This window comes from Branchiostoma belcheri, unplaced genomic scaffold (assembly GCF_001625305.1).
Source record: "Branchiostoma belcheri isolate BF01 breed outbred unplaced genomic scaffold, Haploidv18h27 scaffold8, whole genome shotgun sequence".
Lineage (NCBI taxonomy): Eukaryota > Metazoa > Chordata > Leptocardii > Amphioxiformes > Branchiostomatidae > Branchiostoma > Branchiostoma belcheri.
The window spans coordinates 4127816-4146273 of record NW_017804464.1 but is presented as its reverse complement, the minus strand read 5'-3'; the positions used below and the strand labels follow the sequence as shown (position 1 = coordinate 4146273).

General features: G+C 39.8%; 1 protein-coding gene across 2 annotated transcripts in view; it reads right to left on the bottom strand.

Moving 5' to 3' along the window:
• Positions 1-13695: 13695 nt before the first annotated feature.
• LOC109486102 (nuclear pore complex protein Nup155-like) overlaps positions 13696-18458 on the bottom strand; it is a 33584-nt gene continuing 28821 nt past the window's right edge. The window contains exons 33-34 of one of the 2 annotated variants that reach the window (XM_019789786.1): positions 15943-15981; positions 13696-14891 (exon numbers count right to left, since the gene is read on the bottom strand). In XM_019789786.1, coding sequence (XP_019645345.1) covers positions 14750-14891; positions 15943-15981 — 181 coding nt within the window. In that variant the 3' untranslated portion in view covers positions 13696-14749. The remainder of the gene's footprint in view (positions 14892-15942; positions 15982-18458) is intronic. The other variant, XM_019789787.1, reaches the window with a different exon arrangement.

Genomic DNA, 18458 nt, shown 5'->3' with positions numbered 1-18458 from the left:
TCTTGCAGACCGACCCGAAAGAGCAATGAACTTTAAGGCAAAAGAATTGACCCTCAATGTGTAAGAAGGGCACACTAGGTTAACCTTCTCAAAGCAATAGAAACATCCTGCGGTTGGGGTGTTGCCGTTTTGAAGTTTTGAGCTAACATTTTTACAACAAATTTCTGAGGGTATGTGTTTAGTGCTAAAGAGAGGGCCGGCAACGGCAGAAAGTGCGTATGATTGATTTTCTAAATAAAAGGCTTGTAATGGCGAACCAGTGATTTTACCAGTTAGCATAAATAGATGAATTACGACATAAAAATACGTCATTACAGTCTTCGAGAATGTACCTCATAGCTTTCGCGAGGTAGTCATATGATGTTGCCTGGCACCTTCCACGATTGCAGCTTCAGTTCCGCTGAGCAGTGGACAGAAGGTCTATAAATGAGTTAGCAAAGACAGTGGGACTATGTCGGTCAATGGTGATGATAACTTCAAGTCAGTGTATACTTAGTCTAGTTTTATTTTATAATTTCTGGTTTTGACGATGCCGATGCAAATACCCGATTCAAATGAATAGGTACGTTTCATCACCTTGCCCCATAAAGGCTTAAACGAGCAGAAACATGGTGTAGTAATCACACAGATTAATGGATGTTTAATAATGCAATAGGTGTACTTAACAGGTACGTGTAAGTATATATATCGTTAAAGAATTCATCAGAATAGTACAAGTTGTACAACCCATTTTCAGCTATTTCTAGTTTACGATGTTGCTTCTTTTGTGTAAAATGTTTGAGTATCAAATGATTGCCCCAAACTCTCGCGTTCGAATCTAGCTAACACTACTGTATAGTTATAACCAAGTCTACAAACAGCCGGTACATACATAAACAGCACCGGCATGATTTGTTAACGTATTGATTGATTTCCTGCTAAAGTCTTCGGGCCTGTCAGCGAACACAAAACGTAGATCGTTAAGAAAGCATGCATTTGATTATCCCTTGTAATGGCCAATTCATCACGTATAGAGAATTTGTCTGGCTCCCTCCCCCACAGTCGCTATAAACCTGTCCAGAAATACATTCATCGTGTTAGAGAAAGTCTTGGTTTAGTGAAAGGTGAGGTAATAAAAGTCACGTGAGGTACAATAAAAACTATTGAACTGGTCGGTTTTACGTGATATGGTAAACTTTTCTGTGGTATTCAATGGTGATGAGTCAGATGAGACGAAAGGTTCTAATACAAAGTAAAGTACCTTCTACTGAATATCTTTTTGTGTGTATTCTTTTTATGTTCTGATGGAAAACCAGGAAGGTACGTTTCAGCCCAGTGACCAGGAGAATAAAACCTAAGGAGTCACTCATTTAGGCCACAGTAGGTAATTCTATGGATGACATTAACTTTCGCCTGATTTTGGAGGAAAAAAAACAAGAAATTTTGTTGCCGTCTGACAGTGGTCAACATGCCGAAAATGGGCAAAGATGTCTGTTGCCATGCTGGAACGTGGATGGCAGATAACTATGAAGAGAGGAGAAAAGAAAAGGCTCGGATTTATTGTTTTGTCTTTTACTTTGATGTAGTGATGTATTTCATTCCTATTATGTCATATTCACGGAATCAAAACCATTTGTGCAATGATTGAAAACTTTATTTTTCAGTTGTTTCAATAACAAATGGATGTTGTAATAGTTGGCAGTAAACTTAGCACAGTATATAGGTATCATTTCTTGTTTAACAAGGTTATAATTTGAAAATGTAGGAATCTTGTTTTTTCACCCGCCTTGTTTTTTTTTCGCTCTATCGCATTAGAGTTGGAATTTATCTGTGGAGGATGTCATCCATAAACTTAACTTGCATTGGCCTTATTAAAAAAGAATACACTTGTCACATGCCTTCCACGAGGAAAGCTCCATACAGGCGTGTTTGTATTCAGCGAACAGGTCAAGACGTTTGGCGGTCAAGGTGTCTGACCTGGCCCGCCGAGATAAATTGGATGATACGCGAGATAAAGACCACGGCGTTACCGGGATGAATCATGGAATGCTGACACACTACATAGAACACCACACAGAGGTGGTTTAGGGTTTAACAACACTGCCGTGAAGATACGGCCTCCCACCTTGAATGACTTAAAGTTAAAGTATGACTTAAAAATGACTTAAAGAGTCTTCCCGAATCAAGTGACGCATAGGGCGGCGCCCATCTCCGTTTTCAATAGCCACACAGCAGTGCAATCACTACAGCAGAGGGCTAGTCCACTGTTAGTGGTACATGCTGAGTAGTTTCCAAATGCTGAGTAGTAAGCAGAGAAATCAGTATGTACAATTTCAAAGTCTTTGGTATGTATAAATGGTTTCTTCACAAATTTACGTAAAAAAACACATTGCAGCCTACTAATACAAAGAAAAAGGCTGAATTACGCAGCTTCAAACTGAATAACAAGAAACAGTGGTCGAGTGATTACACAATAGATAAAAACAGTATGACTCGGCCGGGGATCGAACTCGACCACGAATGCAAGGCGAGCACTTTACCCACTGGGCCATTGCACCGGTTTGACTGATTTGAATGACTGACAGAACTCCTATCAGCACCAACAGAAAGCAGAAAACCCAAACGAAATGAGTTGGCGTTATCTGACTGGTTGAATCTTCCCTCGATAACGTTTGAGAGTTGCGTCATTGTAATCGACCAGAAACCCTGGACCTACGCGTAACGATAATTAGCCTGTGATGATAACACTGAATCTACGTTTGAGTGGGCGTTCTGGTGTGATTGTAAGCAACGATCGCGTGACTGCGTGGTGAATGGTTTTCATTAGTGGAAAATAACACACATTTGTAACATCACAACATATTACAAGTTGTCAGAACATTAAGCGTTGTTAAGTATGTTCAGCTACATTTTCATGATAAGTGGGTGATTCTACTGGGAAAAACAAGTTCAATAATAGTACGTGCCATAAAACTTTGTCAATTTAACATTGGCGTCTGAAAAACATGACAGTAAAATGCACGAATGGAAAAGAAAATGTAGAAGTGATTGGTCTATCATTGCATGTTTAAAGCGATATTTTTGTAAGATTTTTGCGCCAAAACTGTAAATATAAATAATTGAAATTTTCTCATCTAGATTGTGTTGTCATTTTTAATAACTTTCATCATATAAACGCCGCTATTTAGCTTTCCCGGCAACTCAGTGCAGCGCGAGAATAAGTTGCACCAGGCCCGCTGTATTTTTAGGAGGCTCCTACAAAGAATGTAAACAAACAGTGGTTTTCGTTCGGGACCTTCCAACACCTTTTTTTGCGTTGCAATGACGTTGATCTTTTAGTCACAAATGTCATTATGAACCCAGGTAGACTTATTGCGCAAGAAAATGTGTAAAACAACGACGTTTAAAATAATGAAAATCTTGAATAATATCGGCATTGAAAGATTGATTCAAACTGCCGAATTCTCGCCATCTGGCTTCAAGTGTAGTCTCTACCAGTATAACTACGCTGGCTATATATACAGGAGAATATTTGCCAGGGGAGTTTGGCCGCCTTGTAGGTTTGACTGACCGGGCAAGAAACTACCTCCCCACGGCCGGACTCCCTTGGCCAATTTTACTGTCTTTTTTGCCGAATTCTACGATCTGTATTCCCGTAGAAAGGCCTGGTGGATGCTACTACTAGTACAAGTGATGCACGCACGGAGCAAGGCAAAACGGTCGGGCGGCAGCGCTTCGGTCGAGCCGAGCCTAAATCACTTACCAGGTTAAAGTGTAATGGCTTTCCGACGGAGCTCGCCGTAAATGTGCGACCGTAAATAGGATCGGAGCGTAGATCAGTAGATAGGGTCTACGTGATCTGCCTTCTCGGGTAACCAGAAGATCGCATCTGCTGAGAGATAGATCGGTAACAATTTGGAACTCACACTGACTGGTTTATCTCTTACCTTACAGCGTGCGTGGCGGAAATGGATTTGGTGGAAGATCACAAATCAAAGAACCAGTCTGCCATTATTTCACCAGTTTTAATGATTTTAACGTGTTTTTTTAACAGACCCCACTAGTACGTGGGACTAGGGTGCGATAAATTCGGAAATTACTTTTTCTGAGCAATCTTTTCAATCGCTTGAAACATATTCGTATCATGATAGTCAGGAAAAATATGGTGTACATCATACTTCTTTACGAAAGTGTCAGAGAGGAATCTACTCCTGATGATGATTTAGAAAGATCACAAATGAAAGAAATTGTCTGCCATTATTTCACCAGTTTTAATGATTTTAACGTGTTTTTTTCAGACCCCGCCAGTACATGGGACTAGGGTGCGATAAATGCGGAAATTACTTTTTCTGAGCAATCTTTTCAATCGCTTCCAACATATTCCTATCATGAAAAAAATGGTGTACATCATACTTCTTTACGAAAGTGTCAGAGAGGAATCTAGACTGATGATGATTTGGTAGAAGATCACAAATCAAAGAAATTGTCTGCAATTATTTCTTTTGCGCCTTTTCCCCGCTAACAGTGGGGCATAAATGCGGGAATTACTTTTCCTGGGCAACCACTATCTTTTCAATCGCTTGATACATATTCCTTACCCTGAATCACGAAAAAATGGTGTAAATCATAGTTCTTAACGAAAGTGTCAGAGAGGAATCTAGACCGATGATGATGGCCACTCGACAAACGAAGAATAAGTAAGTCACGCGACATCGCGCGTCACCGGAGGAGGACCTTTCGTAACTTCGTATCGAAAGTCTTATTACTTGATGTATTAATCATAAGAAACTATTGATAAACGTTAATGAAAGTATTACGTGTCGTAAGATGAGTGGGCGGTGTCCCCGAGTCACGTGTAGGCTTGCCGTTGCGCTAGACGTCAGCAGGAAGTTACGGCATGCGTCAAAGTGAGACTTTGACTCAACTACGTGAGTGGTAAATGGTCGGAAATTGACAATTTTTTTCCATTCCAACATTTATCACAAGACATGGCGACGGCACACTCAAGTTTTCTTTCAACTTATTTTCATGGCACCACCAACGGCAAACAAAGCAAACGCACGGACATACTCATTTTCACTTGAGTTAAGTGGGGAAATTCGTGCAAAGTGCCTTTCCCAAAGACACAAGATCGGTGGCATGACAGGATTCGAACACGGGACCTCTTGGTTCCGAGCCTAACACTCTGTTGTTACGCCACACGACACCACTAATTTCAAATTCACCTTCAAGGCAGCTTAGTTACTGTTTAAGTCTTTCTAATCATACTTAACATTGGCCAAGCAAAAAGTTTTAACGGTAGGCCGCTGCTACGTTCTCAACCGAAAACCTTCTACCAGTAGCTCTCTTGTGACTCACTGTACCCAAGTTTTTTCCATGATACTAGTAATTATGTTGTGTTGCGCCTACGGGAGTGTTACGTGCCTGAGAGTGTGTGTGGGCGTTCTAGAACTCTTAAAACTTTCTTCCTCAAAGTGTCCCAAATGGGAGAGACGTTTAGCTTTGACAGTCAGAGTCGGACTGTCTGTCACTCATCCCTAGTTCTTTCCTCCTTTACTTCCAGTTTTTTTTATACTCCAACATTTCATGACTAGACATGGTGACGGCACACTCAAGTTTAACTTTTTATGCCACCACGAATGCAGAGGATGAATACAGGACAGGACAATACTCATTTTCACCTGAATGAAGTGAGTAAAGTCGTGTTAAGTGCCTTTCCCAAGAGCACAAGATTCGAGACTCAAACCCGGGACCTCTTGGTTCCGAGTCGAGCATATTCTGCCGCTATGGTACACGACCCCACTTCCAGGTTAAAACACTCCCTTCTCTGCTGTCCGAAACTGATGGACACTTCCTTTTCACCGCATCTTCCTCCAGCTGACATGGCGTGACCTGACAACATCCCATCTTGTCTAACTCCAGCGAAAAGCTCTAAGTGTCCGCCATCTACTGTCAAACTATAACTACCAGACATCTCGACACACTAACTCTTACCTGGAACTTATTTACCGTAGCTCTGACCCTGTGAACTGTCTTTCCACTTCCCTTCGCACATCCGTTCCTTGTATGACAAACAACAGACAGAGATACAACTTGTCTAACTCCATCGGAAAGCTCTAAGTGTCAATCATCTACTGTCAAACTATAACTACCCGACATCAGAACACACTTACTCTTACATGGTCCTTATTTATCGTACCTCTGGCAGGGCTCGAAATCCTTTTTTCAGGTACGTGCAAAATTGCACGTCGGCAAAAATTGTAGGTGCAATTTGAAAAAAATTCAATAGTCTCCACCAGACTCCTTTTGCAGGCTGAATAAATAGTCGAAATCAGCCTAAAAAGCAGAGAAGGCGGTATGAACCATTTTTAAAGTCTTTGGTATGACTCGGCCGGGGATCGAACTCACGACCTACCGAAAGCAAGGCCATTGCACACATAGCAATTTTGCACCGCGTTCACAGAGGATATAATTGGCCAGAGAAGGTGAATGGACCTTTTCAGGCCAATTTCTACTAGTATTTCCAGCCCTGGTCCGACCTTGTGAACTGTCTCCCCACTTCCATTCGCACATCCGTCGCCTGTATGACTGACTCACAGTCACAGCAGACAGAGATGTATCCTCTCTCCCACGCACTTGTACTTACTCAGATCGAAGGGAAATTTCCTGCCTGATTCATCACCAGACCCGCGGCACCCACCGGAGAGCTCACATAGCCGAGCAATCATCTGTCATAAACTGGGAATGTGTTAGAATTAAACGTACCCAACCACCCGTGTCCAGCATACGTGAGGAACGTGCCAAATTAGAGTTAAAGTTTAAGAGCCTTCCCCCACCAAGTGACGCATAGGGCGGCGCACATCTCCATTTTATAGCCCTGGGCCACACAGCAGTGCAATCACTACAGCAGGGGGCTAGTCTACTGCTAGTGGTGTGTGTTTAACTCCCATTCTCTTTCCCAAATGCTGTGTGCAGCAGAGAAAGCAGTATGTGGCGTCGGGTGGTGTAGTGGTTAGAGCAATCGACTATGAACTGGGGAGACCCGGGTTCGATTCCGAGTCGTACCCGATACATGTCTGAACATGCGCCCCGACGTTGTGCCCTTGGGAAAGGCACTTTACACGACTTTCCTCACTCCACCCAGGTGTGAATGGGTACCTAACTTCGGTTGGGGAAAGTCGTATTGAGGTCACCTTGTGGCGCTGAATGGCAGCCGCACAGACCCTTGCGACAGTTCTACAAAAAATAATTGTGGAACAAATATGTGTATCATGTGTATTATTTGATTGTTGTAATTGTTGTGATTTGTATTGATTATTATGTGATACCCTGCATCAATTCAGCCGTATAAAGGCTGCGACTGCACGGGTACTGTTTGGACAATAAAACCTTATGTACCATTTCCTTGGTATGACTCGTCTGGGGATCGAACTCACGACCTACCGAATGCAAGGCGAACACAGTAGTCTACCAAATTGGCCATTTCACCGCGTTCACAGAGGAACGTGCCAAGAGTCTCTCAAACCCTACTCAACAACATCAGAAAACACGTAGAGCACCATTAATATTATTACAATGAGGCGAAATTGTTCCGCACGTAATGATTCTTTGAACACAATGACTGGCTTCGTGGCACTTTGTGCAGGAAGTTGGAAATCCTATATGAAATATTCAATAGTTTGAACGGAGAAACTTGGTGCAGGTGGTGGAAACATACCTACCATTGTGCAGGTGCTAAAATTCAGCTCTAGAGCCATATATGCTGAGCTAAAAGTGCGATATATGCTGTTAAGTGCTCTCTGGGGAGTCTTCACATTTACCAGATGATCATGATGTAAACAGTAAAACCATTGCTTTTTATCTAGCTGTGGATAGATGTACAGATGGGTCACTTGTACGAGACTAGCTTGCCAAGTGTTGTGTGATATATTTCAGTACAAGGCTATGACAAGATGGATAAAAGTTCTAAACGGGAACTATGCGGTTCCAGATGTCTCACTGAGGATTGACTGCAGTGTGAAAGATGTCGGTTAGCTTGAGGAATGAATCCACTGTACTATATATATATATATAATGAGACTGCTTTTAAAATAAGAACAAAAGACTTGGGTCTATAATGACATTTGGGGAGTAAAAGAACGTCATTGTGCCACCAAAACGTATTGGAAGCTGCCGAAGACACCCGAACCATTTGTTTACATTCTTTTTAGGAGCCTCCTAAAAATACAGCGGGCCTGGCAAAACTTATTCTCGCACTACGCTGAAAAGTCGCCTGAAAAGCGAAATAGGGACACTAATATGTTGAAAGTTATTGAAAATGAAAATCTAGATGAGAAAATTTCAATTATTTATATTTACAGTTTTGGCGCAAAAAAACTACATAACATTGCTTTAAAGTCTATTGTAGGAGGACCTATGATGTATGTGACTAGGCCCTGATACCAGGTGCAGCTACACCAGTCATGATCAAGGACAATTACTAAAAATACGCTCCAAAGTAGCACAAAATTGGCAATGACTCTGATCAATGGTTCAGATATCGGCCTTGATGCGATATAAAATCCCGCCTACGTCATTTCCTACGCTTGACGTCAGCGTGACGTCAGTCCGAGGATCATTGTCATCGCACTGATGCCGCTTTAATGTGTTAGGAATCTGTCGATACGCAACGTTAACTTTCTCTCCTGGGGGTTAATTGTCACCGCGACAGGGATTCATTTTTAAACAGATGGTTGTTAGGGATGCCACACCAATTTAATTTGTTGGTTCACATATTCACCCACTTCATTTTTTTTTTTTGATTTGCAAAAAAAAAAAACATTTCAGGCTCTGAATCGACTCCAAATGCTCATATTTGTTTTGGCCCCAACAGTTCTAGGAAGTCCCTTCTCTTCAGAGATGTTACAGTTTTTCCATCTATCAATGAAGTGGTTTGAATAAAAGGTTGCAATTTGTTGTTTGAATTACAAACCAGCCTGGTATGTTGACTTTGGGGCTATCATAGGATGTCTTGGTCTGTTTTTATTCTTATCTTCTTTCACCCTGTCACTTCATTTTTTTCTGAAAAGATTCGAGAACCAACAAATCAAATTGGTGTCGCCTCACTTACCTTCTTCTGATTAGAGCTACCTAGCCTCCAAACCTCTGCTTAGATACTAGGGACATTATAATTGTTATACCTACCATTGAACATTTACAATATTCCCCAAAACCCACTGCAAATTCAATCAACGTTAATCCTAGATTTCATGTTTACTTAGCATTTTACGAGTACCAGTAACGTATCTCATGAGGTACTGAAACATTGGTTAGAATTTAACCCTCTCCCTGCCGCCTAACTTCACAACCTATAAAACTTCAGTGCCAAATGGCTACCTTTAGTATACTGGACTTTTGTGGTTAAGCATGTACATGCATCCACCTATGATTCTAGTTTAAGCCAGCTTACTGATTGATAAAATGGTTCACTATAAATGCTTGGCTATTCTTCAACATGTTTATTTCTAATTTTACTTTCGTCTCCTGCTGTTAACATCATTGCCATTGTAGGTCCCCAGGTGGCCAAGGGATAAGCCTAACGACAAGGGATATCCAGAGGGTAGAACATTTTTATTTTACAGAATGGCTGGGCCAATACAGTATAAGTATACATGTACACATTGCAAGCATTTGAAAACCATTGCAGATTAAAACATGCAATGGTGTGTAACATATTGTATGAAAAGGCCAATAAAAGTATGGCAATGCTAAACACACTATATTCTTTTATGCTGGTAGAACAAAATGTAACAGAATAAAGTAAGCTTTGATTCACATTACCACCATCTATACAAGGGGAGATCATGGTATTGTATTTACGACTGTCCTCGGTTTACCTTCCCTACAAAGCCTCATGTGGTTGCCAAATACCTTCAGAAATGAAAGACTACCGGCTTGTGCATGATCCACGGTGGTCAATAGCCATTCTGATGGAAAATTAGCCGCTATCGATTCCGCTGGCTCGCAAACCGAGCAGGGTAAGAAGGAACGACATTCACACACTGATCATGTATCATGTGTCCAGACATGTGGGCCACAAATTTAAAGACCTGCATTCAGGCCTCGAAATGAACTTTTTATGTTTACCGAAGTAGAACATATTTGTTTTTGCTATGTTTCCTCTTCTTCTTCTGTTCCAAACACTTGACCTCTGACCTGGCCAATGACCTGATTTGTTTACGTCTCTCACCATGGTAACTGGTGTTGGGTTACATAATGTTGCAATTTTATAGTAGGAGGGATTTATACTCCTGTCTGACCATATATATTAATGTTCACTCCCAGGTGCACTACATAATTGCAGTGTAGACAGGAAATTCGGGGGGACTTTTCCAGATCCAAAAGCCAGGATGTGTGCCTGATAAACAAAAAAGGGCTGATATTCTAATGTTGATTATTTTGCTATTGTCCCAAAAATGTCCCAAAGTGTCTTTTTAGTTGTCCCAGCCTAAATTTTAGAGGTCAGTGGCCATTGGACCACCTTTAATTTCAAGCCCTGCTGTATTAATTTTACAAACTATAGATTTTTCATCATGGAAAGATATATCTTCTATTGTCCAAAGTTGACCCACTCTTCTTTTATTTAGATAGCACACATACACTATAGTTAAAGTACGACCATGAATATCTTGAGAACAAGCACTGATCATATATCATGTGTCTGGACATGTGAACAACCCCAAAAAAGCCACATTTAGGAATTATAGATTTTTCATTGAGGAAATATAGATTTTTTTATTATCGGTGTGCGTCTCCTATATTCTATTTGGATTGTGCACTATGGTTGAGCACCATTATGAATATTTTAAGAACCATAAGGACATTTCATAAGGCCATGTTGACTTGATTATATGGATAACATCTGCATGAATTTTCATCCGTTTCTCCCCAAAAAAGTTTTCGACCAAACCGTCAATCGTACAAAACATATATATATAGTATTACGTAGCTGCAAAATGAGCAAATATATGCCATAAATTGAAAAAAAAAATTAGAAAACAATACTTATGTCGCAGAATACCAAACTCCATTCCAAAGGACAAGAAAATGTGAAGGAATAAAAATGAAGAGTATATCATTCACCATCCCAATAAAATATAATGCCACTTGTGTTCTAATTACTGATAGGAAGATTTGTCAGTAATCGCAACATCTACTCATTTTTCTACTGAATGGGTTTGGGATATTGTTTGTGTCATTTGTTCAACCTTCATGACCACCTAGAATTCATAATGAAAGCAACTTTTTTTTTTGGCCAAACTTTTTTTTTTACTAGTATTTGCATGCTCACATCAGTTTTGGGTTGTCATCCATATAGTCAAATCAACATGGCCTAATATCAACCTGCCACTGGTTCTGTAATTCATTTGTCAACTTGAAGGCAGCTTCTCTACTACATCTAGATCTGGCAGTGTGCCTGGCTATCCTTATTGAACAAACCAAAAGTACAGCTGGTATTCCTAGTCAGATCAATGAAGTTTCTATCTCATTTGCTGTAGTATTGAACAAAGCTGGACATTCTTTCATGGGCTTTAAATAGAGCTACACTGAGTGGTACTGAACTGGAAAGGCTGCTTTTCATAGCCAAAATCATCTGGTACTCTGAATGTAAATGGCCTATTATAGAAGTAAACACTATTATACATTGCCTCTATTCTATTCAACCACAGGTTTGCAAATTTGTCTTATTCGTAGAAACCACATCACAAAACTATTGCATGTAACTGTCATAATTCTTGTTGTAAAAATCTTAAAGAGGTATGGAATTGTGTACATTGTATAATAGAACATTAGAGGTTCTGCTAGCAAGCTGAATTTGTTTCAGCTTACTGAAAATGTGTCAATTATTTTGCTACATGTTGTTAGAGTGGACATCCCTAACCGAAGCTAGGTACTCATTTTTGCTTGAGTCATGAAAGGAAATAGGTGTTGAGCACCTTTCCCAATTATCGCAAGGACACAATATTGGGGCCTGCCAGGAATTCAAACCCAGAACATTCTGAATCAGATTCCAAGTCAATAACCCTATTTAAAAAATCACATTTTAGATCACCATTAAATTTGTTATTCTTGCTTATGGTAATTCATCTCTAATACTGTAAAGGTCAAATGAGTTGTAAAGAGTGAGGTTAGTGGTTTGCCAAAGAATGACATTTTCCTTTTACAAGTCTTGTCTTGTAAAAACCAATGTCACTTTCTCTAAATTAGATTTTAAAAGTCAAAATATTACAGCCTGAAAATATACATACTACTTAATATACATTTACTATGTATAAGTAGTATATATGTATGGAAATTAATTCCTAGTGTAGGGAGTATCTAAACATACAGCACATGGGCACCCTCTGAAATCTGCTTTTTTATTACAATTCATTACATTCAAGTGAAGGACTCTGTTTGTCATACAAAATATGGTCCTCAAATGGACCTCATATAAACCCATAGGAATGTTATACGTACATAAGACCACGTTGTCAGCTTACTATCAATGCAAAAGTTCAAAGTTAAGTACTACTAAATTATTTCCACTTGAAAGGCCATCCTCATTTGCATTCATTCCAGTTTTGCTGCACCAACCTTCACATATATTAGGCAAAAGCAACTAATTTTTATGGATGACATCAACGCGCATTGATTTTTGCCTGATTTTGGAGAAAAAAAAACAAGAAATTTTGTTGCCCTCTGACAGTGGTCAACATGCCGAAAATAGGCAAAGATGTCTGTTGCCATGCCAGAACGTGGATGGCAGATAAATATGAAGACAGGAGACAAGACAAGGCTCTGATTTAATGTTTTGTCCTTTACTTGGATGCAGTAATGCATTAAATTCCTTTTACTTTGATGCAGTGATGCGTTCATTCTTTTTCCAGGCTGTTTCAGTGAGAAATGGATGTTGTAATAATTGGCAGTAAACTTAGCAGAATATAGGTATCTTTAATTTCATGTTTAACAAGGTTTATGATGCCAAAATTTGAAGATGTAGGAATCTTGTTTTTTCCCCCGCCTTGTTTTTTTTTGTCCTATCGCATTACATTTGGAGTCTGCAGAGGATGTGATCCATAAAATTTACTTGCTGTGGCCTTATGGGCCCAAGTCACCTGCAAGACATCTACAGAAAATTACACATTCTTCTTCCCAAATGGTCTTCAAGTTTACATTCAAACCACCAAAAGGACAATGAATATGCGATGTAATTACAGTTTGTAGTTATTGTACAGAAAATAATATTCACTTGGCAGGAAAAAGAAGAGCTTCTGCCAAAATATGAACCTTTTAGAAATTCCAATTTTCCTTTGACATCAAGGTGACATTGCGTCTTCAGAAGGGAGATGCTCCGAGGTAATTTTGTGCAGGGCTAGGTTGTAATTATACAGGATACCATTAGCTGCACCAGAAAAACAAGTCCCATTATGATTTAATAGTACATTACATGCAAAATTTATCGCATGCTTCCATATGCTGCACATTAGCGGTAAATTTGAGGACACTGACAACAAACTTAAAGGCATCCAATGCCAGTTTTTAGGGCTTGGAAACCCGATTTTTCAAAGCCAATATTCTAGTCATTTATCTACATACTGAGTTGAAACTACAATATCCCAGTGTATATTGACCCTCATGGAGCAAAAATTCCAAAATTCTGACGGAAAATGGTTAGTTGAAGGGTCCTGGGCCGATTTTTAGGGTACCACCCAGAAAATGAAGTACTAGTCTTGGAGCTTGTTTCTGCAGTTTTAAATGCCCGCAGTATGAAATGCTTATTCAAATATGCTAGTGTGAAGCAGTATGTGTCAATATCACAAAGATTGCCTTATTCAGAATATTTCCAGTTTTGCTGCCCTGAAATCGCATTGGATGCCTTTAAAAGGAACAACACTGCTCTAGAGTGATATGTAGTAAGCAAATGACAGAAAAGTTAACTTCTTTCGTCTCATTCCTCATATGAAATGAAGCACGACTGTTTTAATGACATTTATTATCAACCATGATATAAAGCTAATCAGGAATCCCCAAATCCTCATTTCCATGAGGAAACGAGAATCATAATTTAGCTCCATAATAATTTGACTGTTCTTTTTCCTTTGGTGCTTTTACATGATGTTTAGGGTATTATAAATGTTTCATATTCATGGCACTATGTCATCAGTTATTACCTAGAAGAAAAATGGTGTAGGTATAAAAGATCCCTGAATACTTTAGAAAGACCAGCAAATTTCAAACCTATGCTTTGCTGTTTACTGAACCTTGTCTAAATATCATTGAAAAAGTTCCAAAATAAGCAATTTATCTAACTAGCATTCTCCTAGCTTTTCAGCAATGTTGGATTTATGGTAGTCCTAACATGTGTCAAGTAACCTTTTCCCTAAGTCATAACAGTATTGGCATTCTCAGTGTTCTTTTGTTTTCTCTCAAAAATACATCCAAATGACACCGGGTTCTTTGCTAAATCCAGCACGTTGGCAGAACGTACTGCGCCTGTGCGAAACTCTGATTTTTCACGGTTTTCGTTGGATGTTTGGTCACCATTGCATCAGAATTTTTGCCTGTTGCAGACGATATGTTTTCCGACATAACCTTTGGAAACTACAGACGGGATGTTAACTTTATACATGAATATGATTCTGCCAAGGTGCTATGCACAATACATTACGGGTTTTGCGAAGGTGCAGTATGTTCTACCAACGTGCTGCTACTAGTAAATCCTAACGATAGATTTGACCTTGTGTCAAGGTCACAACAGCCTCTCCAGCCTGGCCTGTAGCCCCCTGAAGTTGCGCACCAGTTCCTGTACCCCTGCCTCTGTACTACTCATGGCCTCCACCTCCACCAGGTAGCTGGCTATACAGTCCAGGCAGAACATGGTGAACTGTCGTCTGTGGGGAGAGAGATAGGAAAGAAATCAGGTCAGTAAGGGTTCACACAGAAACTTCTGGACCATCCCCATGATGAGAGACAGGAGAGAAATCAGCTCAGTAAGGATTCACACAGAGCCTTCTGGACCATCCCCATGATGAGTGACAGGAAAGAAATCGGCTCAGTAAGGATTGACAAAGAACCTTCTGAACCATCCCCATGATGCAGCATCTCTTGCAGCCATGCACATGTAGCAAGCTAAGAAAGAACTTAAGCAGAATCTGGGATAGAAGGGTGGGAGAAAGACGGCCTGGAGCCCTTGAAGACCAGTGCTTGAGTTCCTTCTTTTAATGAAGGAAAGAAGCTAAGACGTCAAATTGCCTGTTTATTGCAGCTAAATGACTTCATATTTTTGTTATCATTTTTGCTGGGGTACAAACTACAATCACAGGAATCAGTAAATGTTTCAGTATCATTATGTAAGATATTACCTTTAAATTATTCTTAGTACATTTTTAGTAGTACATATAATTTATTTTAAGAATTCCCTATTGCATAAAAAGTGTCAAGCGGTAGTTTAGACTGTTGATCTTATGCTGGGCTTGTACATTATTCGTCTTGCAAAGTACATCTGATATGCAGAAAAGGCCCCACTATCTTGCTAGAATGACAGTAATGAAAGAAACAGTTTTGCATCATTTCAGCTTTGACAGTAGCTGTAATCAACTTCTAATCAATAAGGCGTCAGCAACAGATTCTATTCAGAGCAGCCCTAAACCTGGAGCAAGGAAAAACCAAGCAGATGTGATATAGATGGCAAGCAGACGATAAATTGTACATCAAGGGTGATCTCTGGAAGAAAACAGAACATGGAAGGAAAACAGTGATCAAACAGGACAGGGAAAGAAGCACAGTCCATTTTGAACATCAGGGTTTTTAGAAGATGAGAACGCCATAGAAATGCTAGCTGACACATAGGAATTGCATCTTCATTGGCCCCCCTTAGAAATCAGCGAAGAATAGCTGTAGGGGCAAGCCAGTTGCAATAAATAAATAAAAACAAATAAAAACCTCTGGTTCTTGACATAACTCCCACCCAACACAGGTTTTCTGAAAGGAATAAACGACGTTCCAAACTTAAGACAGGCTGAACAAAGGATCACAACTCAACTTTGATGATCACGTTTTACGTTAAACACTGTAAGCATTAGCTTACACTGAGCAACAGTTATATCTTAATATATACTGTTAAAACAATACAAATTATTTCCTTCATTGAAAAGTGACTGCTCCTTTATTCCTTTATTACGATACCCTTTAGCCAAAACTGGCTAGTCTTCCAGGGTTCATACAAAGATCATACAATACAAACAACATATGACATAGTAAAAAATACACATATGACATAAAGAGGAAATTTACATTATTACATTATGTACAAATGAAAGATACCCAATTCACACTCTAATCACAGGACTCATATTGTGTGAACAGGTGGCGGATGGCTTTTTTAAAGTTAGATGTGCTTGACAGTGATTTGATGTGTTGTGGTAGTTTGTTCCAAAGGTCAATTGCACGATACTGAAATGTTCTTTTTTTACTGTTTGTTTTTGGTTTGGGGAGCAAGAAACTGTTAGAAGCTGAAAATCTGGTTGAATATTTGTGGGTTGACTGGATTGGAACAAGTGAATCATATATGATTTGGGGTTCCTTACTGGATAGCACTCTGAAGAACATATTCAACGTGCTAATAACAAACTTGTCTTTGACCAAAGGCCATCCCAATTCCCTGTGCATCTCCTTAACAGGTGTATCAAATGATCTAGACAACAATATTCTACAGGCTCTGTTTTGTACAACTTGCAATTTCTGGGTGTTTGAAGCAGACATATTGGATAACACTGGTAAACAGTATTGTGCAAGTGATAGAACGATTGCACAAACAACAACTTTACAGACTTCGAATGACATGGCCCATGCGTGTCTACGCACAAGCGCAATGTTCCTTGATTGTTTAACAAGTATGTCATTGACATGCAAGTTCCATGTAAGGGACTGATCCATATGTAGACCGAGTAACATAGTCTCTTCCACCTGTTTGATATTTTCCGTTCCAATAACCAGGTTTAATGTGGTAGAAGAGCCAGTTTACGGGGTGTGCCAAAAAGCATGCTCTTAGTCTTCAAAACATTCATGACAAGTCTGTTAATTGTTACCCATTCTGAAATCCTAACAAGGTCAGATTGTAAAGCCGCCGTTATCTCGACAATGGACTTAGAAGCTTTATACATAGATGTATCGTCTGCATACATTTCCGTTGCACAATTCGAGACTGACAATGGTAAATCATTAGTAAACAATGTAAAAATGAGTGGCCCCAGGCAGCTACCCTGTGGGACACCACATTCAACCTGATGTGATTCAGAAAAATGACCATTAAAGTACACTACTTGACTGCGGGCCTGGAGGTAGGTGCTCATCCATGCCAAAGATCCTGAACATCAACAAAGCAACAAAAGCTTGATTTACTCATATTGTTCAGCAAAGCAGCACTTTGCTATGAGATATGGACAAAGTCAAAATCACTAGGATAACAAAAGGCCCCTGGTTGTATCATATTGTAATAATTTGGACATTCAAGGCCCAGGTCTACTGTTATCACACCTGTACATCTGGACACAAGCTGAGCTGCAAATGCTTTAAAACCTATCCCCTCAAAGAGTGATGTGTTTGTAAGGTAATGGTATTTGTACATAATCCATATATCAAGATTCCAGAGGAAATACAACTTTTAAAAAGACATAACTGTGTAAGTAGGGAGTGTGGAGAATTGAGCAGGATCATTGAAGGAAGGTAGGTTTGAGGTCAAGGTTAGGCCATACTGACTTATTTTTATGGATGACATCCTCAAACTAGTGTGCGCAGGCGAATAAAAGAAATTCAGCTAGAAAAAAAAATACTGCTGAACCAAATGAATACAAACCTGGTATTGTGAATTTGGGGTAATACATAAGGACATGCTGGCCTTTTGCGGCATTTATATGAGTCGGTAATGTACCGAGTTCTTGAGTACAGAATATAGCATTATTTTGCTGCAACATTTCTGTGCCAGTATACATTTAGTCAAGAAACTTACTAGTTATGGGCAAAATTTTTAAAAAAGTAAATTTTGGCCCAAGGCGAAACCGGTCTAAAAGTTCTAAACGGGAACTATGCGGCTCCAGATGTCTTACTGAGGGACGACTGCGTGTGCGAGATGTCGGTTAGCTTGAGGAATGAATCCCCTCTACTATATTTTGGCCCTAGGCATGTTACATTCATTCTCATGAGGCAGAGGTGCTTCCACAGCGTAGCTAACGTATTTGCCACGGGATAGCTCTGCCACAGGAGAATGGTTAGGCCACACCAATTTAATTTGTTGGTTCTCGGATTTTTTCAGAAAAAATATGAAGCGACAGGGCCTAGGGTCTAGGCATCCTATCATATCCCCAAATGCTATGATAGGAGCCATGAAGTCAACACAAAAGGCTGGGATAATATTTAAACAATGAATTTTGAACTTTTAATCAAACCACTGCATGGATACT